The sequence below is a fragment of the Equus przewalskii genome, chromosome 14 (genome assembly GCF_037783145.1).
Source record: "Equus przewalskii isolate Varuska chromosome 14, EquPr2, whole genome shotgun sequence".
NCBI lineage: Eukaryota > Metazoa > Chordata > Mammalia > Perissodactyla > Equidae > Equus > Equus przewalskii.
The window spans coordinates 67222185-67234630 of NC_091844.1; the positions used below are offsets into that span (position 1 = coordinate 67222185).

The following is a 12446-nucleotide window of genomic DNA, read 5'->3' on the forward strand; positions in this document are numbered from 1 at the left end:
GGGGGCGGGGCCGGCCGGAGGCTGCGCGCGCCGCGTCTCCGGCTCCCGGCCGCCAGCCGGCTGCGACCGGAGTCCCCGCCGCTGGCAGAAGTTCTACCGTTGGGCTGCTCTGCTTACCCTCCCGGCAAGGCCCTGGCAGAGCGCCTTGGCCCTCCCACATCTCCTCTTGCATCCTAATGTAACCCCTTTCCTTGGACACTTATCAAAGCCAGGCTAGTAGTAGAACCATTAATCTTCCCTCCAGCTAGATGGAGAGGCCCCCAGAGCTGGGACTTCAGGTCTTACCTCACCTCCCCGCCCCGGCACGGCTCGGCGCCTTGCACTCACACGGGCGGGAACTCGGCGCCTTGCACACACACGGGCGGGAACTCGGCGCCTTGCACACACACGGGCGAGAGCTCGGCGCTTTGCACACACACGGGCGGGAACTCCATAAATGGAGAGGTCAGTAGCAGGACAGAGAATCAGAAGTGAACTTCGCAGCAGCAATTATAATGTGTATTCAATTACTGCTATTTAAAAATAATTACATAAACAGAGGAAGAGACCACTTCCAACTAAAAAAGAAAGGTGTGAATACCGCAGCTCTTCGTGGGAAGGGTTAATGTTACTCTATTCTGTTAAATCTACTGTTCTAAGCTGTAAATTCTACAGGTACCTTTTCTTTTTGGCCTCATCCTAGCCTTTGGCCTGGTGCCTGGGATGTAGTAGGTGCTTAATAAATGTTTGTTAAACGAATAAATAAAAGGCTTCTTCATAGCTTCTTAATTTTTTCTGTGACATGATTTCCTCTTCACTTCTCTTTTACCTGATGTGTAACCTCCTTTCTCCCCGTTTTTTACATGTTGCTACAGTCTTTCTAGGTATTTTTAGTGAATGCACAATACTCCAGAATGGGTGGCCAAATTTAAATCATTTTTATATTTGGATTGCTTCCAGATTTTTCAGCTGTTATAATTACTACATTTAAAAAGCAATTTGGCCTTGCCTATTTGTGGTACTAACCCAGCAATTAGTTCTTTGGTCAGCAACTGAAGAATAAATGTATTAGTTCTTTCTTGGGCTCTCACATAGCGAAATGATGGCAAAATCACCTACAAGGAAGATAACAGTGCAATCTGGTAACTCATTTTTCCTTACAAATGCCTTTGACATTTCCCCCGTGGCCCTTAAATAGAGGGGCAGATCAAGAAGCATCAACTGGTTGTGAAAACTTTCAATATTGATTCTCCTAGGAAAATGACTGCTTCAAACCTCATCTCTCATTCCCTGGTTCTTCTCTTTTTTCCCTCAAGGTATCAGGGTTTACCGTGATTACTAGTTTTCAGTCTTGAGTACAGAATGTTTACTGAACAATGAATGTTTACTATATGGAAGGCACTGTCACAAAATGGGAGGCAAAGTAGTAGGCAATGATGAATACGACATGGCCCTACCTTTCTAGAACTTTCTAGACAGATACACAAATAACTGAAATATAAGACACAATGAGTTGTGCCATGAGAGAGATGCAAATATAATGCAAATGTAAAGTACAGTTAGGAGGGTACTCCTTAGGATCCCAAAATTTTCACAGGAATTTGTTTTTACTTAAGCGAAATTTGCACACACAAGTCAGCAAATACACACAGATGTTAACCAAGCTATTGGAGAAGCAGCTTATCACTTAAGTTTTGGCTTCAAGTTAAGGGTTACTACCAGCGAGGCCTTCATGAGTGTTCTCATTCTTAAGTTTTTTACTATGTTGGGCCTGTGACATACAAGAAAGAAAATGTACTTTAGAATCACAGACCTGGTTTGAATATAAGCACTTCCATTTTACCAGCTCTATGAATGTGGGCAAATTACTTAACCTCTGTATGCTCAGTTAAATGTAAATGTGGGGGGCCGGCCCCAAGGCCGAGTGGTTAAGTTTGGTGTTTCACTTTGGTGGCCCCAGGTTCACCGGTTCAGATCTGGGCGTGGGCCTACGCACCGCTCATCAAGCCATGCTGTGATGGCCTCCCACATAGAACTAGAATGACCTACAACTAGGATATCCAAGTACATACTGGGGCTTGGGGGAGAAAAAAACGTAAATGTGGGATACTATCTCCTTTGTAAGAGTGTATGGGACATACTGTGTCTAGCAGGGGACTGGCACATAGCAGGCATTTAATTCCCTTCTTGCCTCCTTCATTTGATCTGGAACTTGCATAACTCCTCAAGCATTTATTTAAGTGAACAGCCTCTGCGATATTGTCTACAGTCCCTTTCCTCTTCTTATCCATCTAGTCGACCATCTCTAAATATGGCTTTATTATTCCCTTACTAAAAAAATCATTGATGATTGCCCACAGCCCACACTGCCCTGTACTGGGTTGTCTGCATTGCCTCTTTTGTCCCCATTCTACTTTCAAATATACTGCCCCACTTTTATCCGTTAAGAATTCTTTACTCCAGACTTACTAACATACTTGCTTTTCTCTGAGCATGTCTTGAACTTTCCCACTTCTTTGAGCTTGCATATATTGTCTTCTGTCTTCATCACCTTCACTTAAATTTTCTATCTGGTATCCATCCTTTAAGATCCAGCTTAAGTCAGCAGCCAGTCATTTGAGTGCTTAACAAGTGCAGGGCTCTGTGCCACTCTTAAATTCTTACAGCACTTTCTAAAGTTCTGCTTTATGTACTCTTATTAACCAGCTATCTTTTTTATAAAACATTATTTTTATTATGTGTACGTATAGATACAATTTTACATAAATGGGATTGCATACACACTTTAAAAAATGGAATATTTGATATGTACAAAAGAATGTATGTAACAGATATGCAGCCTAAAGCATAATAAAAACTAAACACTACTTACCAAAAAAGCATGAACATTCAAGAAATAAAACATATAGTACTGTCGAGATTCTGTATGCTCCTTCTTCTCCCCTTCTCTGAAGAGCTTTTGTTTTTCCCATTCCTTTTTCTTTAGATTTACCCTAAGTATCCTTAAGTACAAATCTTGTTTGTAAATTTAATACTCTTCGTATTCTTTATGTTTAACTTTTAGACATGCTAATGCATGACCCTTTCAGCATGCATCATTTTCAGTGCTGTATAGAATTCTATGAATGTACCATAATGTATCAATGCTCCTGTCAATGGTAGTATTTATTTATAGTTGGCACAGGTTCTGATTAGTTGGTAGTCTAATCGGTCGGTTCCCATCTTTTAAAGTCAAATATTTTGACTACTACTTCTGCTCATATACACTCCACGGTGCACACGTAGTTTTTAATAAATGCTTTAAAGTGAAACTGATGGGTTTTAGGGCATACACATTTTCAACTTTACAAGATTATGAATGCTTAATTTTCTAGATAGTTGCTACTAGTTTTTAAGAGTTCCTATCAGTCTACATCTTGTCAATTTCATATTTCAGACTTTTTATGACTAGATTATCTTTTGAAGTATATCACAGAGGACAGCTTTGGATTTTTTCAGTGTCCCTTTTCTAGGAAACGTTCTACTCAACCTCCCAAACCACTTGGGTACAGAAGTAGCAGCCACATTCCTGCAATATCACCTTTCCCCTTCCTCATTCATTCAGGTCATAAGGGCCCTTCATCCAAGCTGGGACAAATTTCCTTCCTGGAATTTTGCACTAAGACCAAGAATTCAGCCTGGCTGCTGGCTGACTGCTCTTTTTCTTTTTTTTTTTAAAGATTGGCACCTGAGTTAAAAACTGTTGCCAATCTTTTCTTCTCCCCAAAGCCCCCCAGTACGTAGTTGTATATTCTAGTTGTAGTTCCTTCTGGTTGTGCTAGGTGGGACACTGCCTCAGCATGGCCTGATGAGCGGTGCCATGTCGGTGCCAGGGATCTGCACCAGCGAAACCCCAGGCCACCAAAGCGGAGCACGCAAACTTAACCACTTGGCCACGAGGCCGGCCCCCTGACTGCTCTTTTATATGGTAGAGATAAAAACTCTTGAGAAGTATCAGGATAGAATAATGAGCAATCTAATTAGATAAAAGGACCGTATTAAATTTCTCTAGAGTAGTTTTTGCTACTATATCTCTTTTTTGTTCCTTACTAAAAATATCTTTTTCTTGATCTTTTCCCATAGTTATTTCTGCCTACGACATAATCCTTATTTGTTATATTGAGGCAACAGCCTCTACACTTTGAACTTTTGTTTCCTGGTTTTAAGTGTTCATATTTACTAGGTTACTTTTGAAAGACAAAATGTTATACGAACTATAGTATGTTCCTAAAAATGTTTGAAGTGGCTCAGGGGCTGGCCCTGTGGCCGAGTGGTTAAGTTCGCGCGCTCCGCTGCAAGCGGCCCAGTGTTTTGTTGGTTCGAATCCTGGGTGCAGACATGGCACTGCTCATCAAACCACACTGAGGCAGCATCCCACATGCCACAACTAGAAGGACCCACAACGAAGAATATACAACTATGTACCGGGGGGCTTTGGGGAGAAAAAGGAAAAAATAAAATCATTAAAAAAAAAAAATGAAGTTGCTCACAACAAAGATGACTTTAAGGTCAATAAAGCAGAGAACCTAGACTACAGAAAGGGGGAGGCAAGAAAGTAACAATAAGGACCCTGGGAAGTTTGATTCTGAACAAGAGGCAACTTCCCAATGTGCCTGTCAGGTGCTAGCTGTGAAATGTTCCTTCAAGTAACTGAACACTGACTTTTCATATTTACCAATATTTTACCAAATACGGATTACAGTTTTGACAACAAACTATTTATTTTGGCCATACAGACCCAGATCAATTTTCTCCTGAGACTCTTCCAGAAACAAAAAGCAGTTAGATGAGGATAAATGAAAACTGAAACTATATTATTTTTGGCTAATTTTTCCAAAAGGCCAAGGTGTTAAAATAGTAATAATTTTTGAAACTCACTTGCCATTCATTAAACAAACATGTGCGTGCATGCATACTATGTGCCAGGCACCACTTGAGGAGCTGGAAATACAACAGTTAACAAGAGACAAAAATCTCTGCCCATATGAGCTTACATTCTAGTGGCATACACTTAGACTGATCTAGACCTAAAGGGTTCTAAGGGCCAACTATAACAAAGTTTTGAAGGAATGCCCAACATTCTAACGGATCTGTGACACACTCATTTGTGATCTTCCACCCTATTGAAACCCAAAACAGTGTAGGTTACAAGTAAGATTTTATAATCACAGTAGCTGGCAAAGATCCCTAAGAGGAAAGAAGCAAAGATTTATGGCCCCTCTTGTAAAAATAAGTGTTTTACTAAACACTGGCTACCTGAATGAGAAAATAAATTACAATGAAAAATTAAAGAAGTTTCTGATAAGTCAACCAATGTAGGAAGGGGTGGCTGAAGGAAGTAAGTTTTGACTTTTTAAATTTCCCAATCAGGATTTGTTTAGAAATTCTGGCTTTCAAAGGTACCCGTAAAATCCAATTTTAACAGGAGAACAAAATTGTTACACTGTATCAGGATTTCACTTTTGTCAAAGAAACCTTATAAAGAGAATAAATATATTAAAACTTCAGCTGTATACTTACAAGGAATCAGTTTAGGTCTTATTTAACTATTGTTCATTTTGTAAGGTATGCTGGCACTTTAAAATCCTTTTAACCACTTTTTAACCATTTAAGAACACTGTAAAACACTGAAATCTACTAGCAAAAAGGGGACATAGTAATCTAAGTGGATGCCACTGGTATAATCAGGTTATTAAGTGTCTTCTCAGGTGCAACTTTGATTCAGAATGGATTCACAAGGAGGAGAGGTGGTGGATTCGGTCAGGGTAGCAAAAGCAGAGTAAGCCTGACCATTTTCCCTCTCTAAAGACATTTTTAGCATAAAGATGTGAAAGAAAAATTCTTCTTTTGGTTCAAAAGTGACAGCTGCCAAGAAGACAAAGGAATGTACCTGAACTTATGAAAGAAGATATATTTCAATTCCTTGGCTCAATATAATAAACCTTTATATTCTTAAATGACACATCTCAAGATATTCCTTGCTTTCCCTCAAATGAATTTATTTTTTGAAAGGCATATAAATCCTCTGAACACTCTCACACTTCCAATTAACCACCTTTTAGCCTTTAAAATTCTTCTTGCTGGCACTTTGACTCAACATTTTACACAAATTAGTCTTGCTGATCATGATTAAAATTTGTCCCCGGGCAAAATTAAAACAATGAATGTTTAAGCTTCAAATGCAAGGGGTCCAATGTAGTCCATTCTTGCCATTCAAGAACTAATAGAAATTGGGGCTGGCCCTGTGGCCGAGTGGTTAAGTTTTCAAGCTCCACTTCGGCAGCCCAGGGTTTCGCTGGTTCGAATCCTGGGTGAGGACATGGCGCCGCTCATCAAGTCATGCTGAGACGGCGTCCCACATGCCACAACTAGAAGGACCCACAACTAAAAATATACAACTATGTACCAGGGGTCTTTGGGAAGAAAAAGGAAAAATAAAATCTTTAAAGAAAACAAAAAAGGAACTAATAGAAATTGACCTTAATAATCCACGTGACCCATCACATATCACAGTTATCTAGTGTTTAACGATTTTGAATGTCATGACATTTGTAATAAGGAGAAACTTAAATATAGAAAATATTAAAAATTAGAGAGGAAGAATGATATACATTAGTGACACTAGAATTACAGGATACTTTTCTCCTAAGAAATAAAGTTTGATTTATTTCAAGTAGCAGTGTTACCAAGTAAATAACATTTGTAATGAACACATTGTATGAACAGAATCTAGTGAAGTGGTTGTAAGACTGCCTGAATAATTTTTTAAACATGATAAATTTCTATCCTTTAAATTTAATGACTAAATATTAATTTGCTTAGTGACTTTTTTCATATTCAGTACTGACTAGATGAATTATTAAAAAAAAAAATCCAGTAAGTAGGATCCAAATTAATGTGTTTTGACTAATACTGAGATTAATAAAAGACTGCCCTGTCTCCTGCAAAAGGCTTATTTTCTAGACCCACTTCACTATGATTACTAAGAGCACATCTAAAATTAAGAGATTGCTCAACTTGCACCCCAATTAGGAAGATATTTAAATCACATTAGATAAAAGCCTGTGTGACCTAATCTAATACATCATATGCAGTACATGAACACTTTCAGAAAAGAATCAATTCAATATATGTTAAAGACATTAAAATCTATTTGAATAAAATGTGTTTAAATGTCTCACTGTTAAGGAAGAAAAAGAACAAAATAACCAGTCAGACTTCATATCAATTAGACAACTTTTACTAAATGAGAAAACTACGTTTAAAATGTGCTTTAAAACAAAATGGAATTAGAAAAAAAGACATATGCATTTGAAAGAACTTTGCACTGTGCTGAAAATCAAATCTCTTGCAGTAATACAATATGCCAATTCATAAAATGTAAGTTAACAGAATTCTCAATTTAACATTTTCAAAGACGATATTAAGGTCAAGAATTTCACATCTATGGTAGCACATATAGAAGGGCATTATAAATATGATGTCCATCCCTATGAAGCTTACAAATTTGACAATGCTCAATAAAAGCTTTTAGAATCACATCCAAAAGTGTCGCATCCAAAGAATCACAAATCTGTGTCCCGTAAGTTCTCCTTCTAAAATCTCTATGCTGACTTTTCTACTCCTTGTCATTTGTTAATACTAACCCTTAAAAAAAAGAGAGAACAGGAAAAGAAATGCTGCAATAAACCCTTGATCATGTACAGAAATTATTGCTACTATAGTTCACTACAAAGCATGTCTATACAATATTATATGAACTTTGATCATGAAAAATCAGAATAAAAATCTTTAGTGACATAAGCCTTACAATCGTATACAACATTCACATGGCAATATTAGACAGTTAAGCACCCAAAACCATAGTTGACAAAATGTCCCACTGACCGGCATTCATTTAAATACATCCTTCGTACAGAGGGAGGAAAAAAAGAGATAGTCAGCTTTCCAAGGCTTGTCAAAAAAGGATTCTCATGTTCTGTGGATCTAAAAACAAACAACAATAACAACAAAAAAAAAAACCCAAAAAACAAAACCAATGCAGGTGAGGGTGTTACCAGAAAGTTAAGCATGCCAAAGGTGTTCCGTGCGAATTAAAACCTAAAGCCAAGGTACCACATAATCACATTACCAACTAGTTGGGTAATACTATATGAGCCTTATCTTAAAGTTAAATGAAATGCTACTGCACAATAGAGCATCAATAAGTTAAAAATTAGAGTGCACAAATCCAAATCAGTGGCAATTTCAGTATAAAGCAAAATATTCACTATCAGCTGTAAAGTTTGCCCAGTCAAACTGTTGATTAAATCACTGGATTGGACAGTTTACCTATTTTTTAAAAATATCAATCTCTAAAATTCCTTTTTATTGTAATGAGGCAGAAGTTTTAGTAAGATCAAATAGGTCTGTAAGTAAATAAGCAAGGGAAAAATAATAGTCAGCGAATGTCTTTAAAGCTCTTCCACATTTCATTTTTTAAAATGTTTAGGGAAAAAATTTTAAGATATTTGCCATCATTCTAGCAAAAACAAACAAAACAAAACAAAACAAGCCCAAAATAATTAAACAACCAAGCAACACTAAAACCACATTACACAGATGGATCATCATGCTTTCATCTGGTTTAACTATCACATCTAGTTTAACTGGGATGCTTTTCAACTTTAAAAACTGTGATACATGAAGATGTAACTTTATTGGGTAATTTTGAATTTGGATTTAACTTTGTTGAATATTATAACAGAGTATACTTATTACAATACAGTGTAGCACATCTTTCTATTAGAAAAAAATTTAAGATCCTTTACCCGTCTCCTTAAGTTAAAGGTGTGACATCATAAAGGGTGTCAAATGGCTGGATGGTTTTACAGTGCACACTTATATATTATGAAGTATGTCCTTAACAAATCTGATGGTTTCTTTACACAGTTCCTTTCTTCACCTTTTCTTCGGTGGATTAGCTGTCCGAGGTGGAGTGACGGGACGTCCTGAATTCAGTCCACCATATTGGTACTTAGCTTTCTTTTCAGATGGTTTCAATATCTTAAAGTAAACAATGTATTAACAATGTTATTCTTTCAAGTGCAGTAAGTTTAAGACAATTGTTGTAATAGTGGGTTTTTCAATAAGTGACATGAATTGTTGTAAAAGTGCAATAAAAACGCATAAAAAACCAGCAAAGTTCCAAACATTTCTCATATTTAAAGTGTGCAAATGTCGGAATACTGCTATTATTTGTCATTCCGTTGATAATTTAATAACAAAAGCTCGAGTACATGAGTCCTATCAACTATCCAACCCTTAGATTTAAGTAAAACTTTTTTCAAATTAGTATATATCTGTGGTGTGGAAAGAACACTAGTCTAGGAGTCAAAAGACCTAGGTCCTCATCATAATTCTGTCACTATTTATTTAGAGAGTAATTAGTCAAAAATTCTTCAGACCATTTTTTATGTGTAAATAGATTTTAAAAAATAGTTTGATTTATATATATTAAATATCATAACGTTCACCCATTTAAAATGTACAAATCGATGATCTTTAGTATATTTACTGAGTTGTACAGCCACTGTTACTATCTAATTTTTGGACATTTTTATTACCCCAAAAAGAAACCTTGTCCCCATAAGCAATCATTCTTCATTTCCACTCTCCACTCCCCTGACCCTGTGGCAACTCCAAACCACCACTAATCTACTTTCTTTCTCTATTGATTTGTTTTTTCTGGCTTATTTTATATAAGTGGAACCGTACAGTGTGTGATCTTTTGTGACTGGCTTCTTTCACTGAGATGTTTCTGAGGTTCATTCATGCTGTAGCACACCTATCAGTACTTCACTACTTTTAACTGCCAAACAATATGCCACTTTACGGACATTCCACACCCCAGTCATTCTTTAGTTGATGGACATTTGGGTTGTTTCTACCTTCTGGTTATTATAAATAACACTCCTACGAATATGCATATAAATGTACGAGTACCTGTTTTCAATTCTTTCGGGTATATAGCTGGGAGTGAAAATTGCTGGGTCATCTAGAAACTCTATTTTTAACTTTTTGAGGGACTGCCAAACTGTTTTCCAAGGCAGCTGCATCATTTTACATTCCCACCATCAGTGTATGAAGGTTCCAACTTCTCCATATCCTCACCAATACCTGTTACTGTCTGACTTTTTTATTATATTCATTCTGGTGGGTATAAATAGAGCTTTAACCTACATTATAGATAGAAAATCTCAATATTTACACAAAAAGTGTGTAGAGAAGATTTATGAAGCATTTCTTAGAACTCTTCAGAGAATCATAGCGCCTCAGTGAAAAAAACATAGTAATCCAACTCCACTATGGTGACTGGTGAAGCATAAGGCCTGGTTACTATCCTTAAATTGTAAGTGAGAAGTCAAACGTTTACCATTCAATTGTACTAGTTCATAGAAACAGTATAATGCAATAAAGAGAAAAAGGGATGGGAAAGTCCCTATACATTTAAAAGGTGTGTGCATATTAGGGACATAAAATAATCTTTGCAAAACCAAAGTATTAAAGTTGTTTTAGTCCGTGAACAAGAATGATGTTAAGTAGCACACTAAAGCTATAGTTGGTCTCTTTTTAAAATGTAAATGGTTCTGTATTTATAAATGGGTATTTTAAGATTATTTGGAAAGTTTTTTCTTAGGTAAATATTCTATGTTATTTTCATCTAGTTTACAATATAATTCTTTTTCCTCAATGTCTGTCCTACCCGCTCATCTTGCAAAACAAAACAAAAATCTAAATAAACTATTCACTGAATTCACATTCTTTTAGCAGGTAAGCCACTATCCAAGGAGTCATACAGGAATTTAACAATTTAAACACTTGCATCAAGAATGACTGACATGGGGCCAGCCCCATGGCTGAGTGGTTAAGGTAGTATGCTCTGCTTTAGTGGCCTGGGGTTTTGCCAGTTCGGATCCTGGGCGCCAACATGGCATGGTTCATCAGGCCATGCTGAAGCGGCATCCCACACAGCACAACCAGAAGCACTCACAAGTAGAATATACAACTATGTACTGGGGGGGCGGGGGGGAAGTTAGGGATAAGAGGAAGGGGAAACAAAAGAAGATTGGCAACACATGTTAGCTCAGATGCTAATCTTAAAAAAAAAAAAAAATGACTGACTTACCGTAGGTTCCCTAAGACTCTAATTAATTTGATATATACCAAAAAGGCTGGAACCCCTTTGTGAACGAAACTAGAAATCTCTAATAAGTCTATGAGTGATCATCACTTCTGAATAAAACCAATTTTCTATACTTGCTCAAGGAAAGAACACAAATTGAAAAGAAAAATTCTTCTGATAATAGTTTTAATTAGATTTCTAATTGTTATAAATTTATATTTATATCATACCTGAAATGAACACATCAAAGTTTCATCCACACTCATCATTCCACCAGCATTATCAAACTCGCCACAGTAATTTGGGGCTGAAAATAGGGTTACCAATTGTCGTTTAGCAAAAAATTCATATCCATCTTCCACCACCTGTCAAAGGAAACATCAAAAGAAAAAACACTTATTTATAGGTAATTCTCAACCATCTATACTAACTGAAATTAACGTGACAAAGACCTGGAAAAAAACCCTTGTTTTGTTAATGAAATAAAAATAAAGTTATGATTATTAAAAAGTTAAAAAATCATGCCAGTTCCAAGGCTTTCCATATGCTAATAGGTACAGAGTCTACAGGGAGCTAGGACACCAAATACTTCTTAAGATGATGGCATTACAATCCAACTATAGAATCCTTAATTCAATGAATCATAACCAGACAATGAAAGACAGATTATGTCAAGAATGTTTTTCTTGCTCTAATTTTCTATTAGTATTATGTAGCTAGACACTGAAACCTTTACTAAGTTGAGCTTAATTTACACAGACCAAGCTCCTAATAAAAATTAGCTGCTTATAGATTTTTATGTGTATAATTCTTTTTCTTAAGGATTTAACATGATTTCTAGAATCTGTTGTCAATTCCAGAGTGATTTAAACAATTTACGTTTCTCAGCTTTACAAATTTGAGAGGTAGGCAATGACATGTAAACGTTTTATATTTATTTATAGCAGGCAAGAATACTTTTGAAATCTTTTAGGTATCTTTTGATTAAGCAAAATTATCCTACGATATTTGCTCATAAGAAAGTACCTCCAAAATAATTCACATGAAAAAAAAATAATTCCTACCTTAGTATCAGGTACATGTTCCTGTTGTACATGTTCCTGCTGTAATTATCTCATGGTAGAATTTAGATATTAACCTTTTCTGTTAAGACCTTGGTTACTTTATCTACTCCAGCTCAGCATGTTGCCTGGCACTCAGTACATCCTTTTAGTTTAGTTTGAATGTTCACTTATTCATTCATTCAGACATTTACTAAAAGAAC

The 12446-nt window shown here is 36.5% G+C and overlaps 1 protein-coding gene across 4 annotated transcripts in view; it reads right to left on the minus strand.

Annotated features, from left to right (window-relative positions):
• Positions 1-7242: 7242 nt before the first annotated feature.
• The window catches only part of PPP1CB (protein phosphatase 1 catalytic subunit beta), a 40830-nt gene continuing 35626 nt past the window's right edge, over positions 7243-12446 (minus strand). For all 4 annotated transcript variants that reach the window (XM_070572964.1, XM_070572963.1, XM_070572961.1 and 1 more), the window contains exons 8-9: positions 11413-11547; positions 7243-9063 (exon numbers count right to left, since the gene is read on the minus strand). In XM_070572964.1, coding sequence (XP_070429065.1) covers positions 8959-9063; positions 11413-11547 — 240 coding nt within the window. In that variant the 3' untranslated portion in view covers positions 7243-8958. The remainder of the gene's footprint in view (positions 9064-11412; positions 11548-12446) is intronic.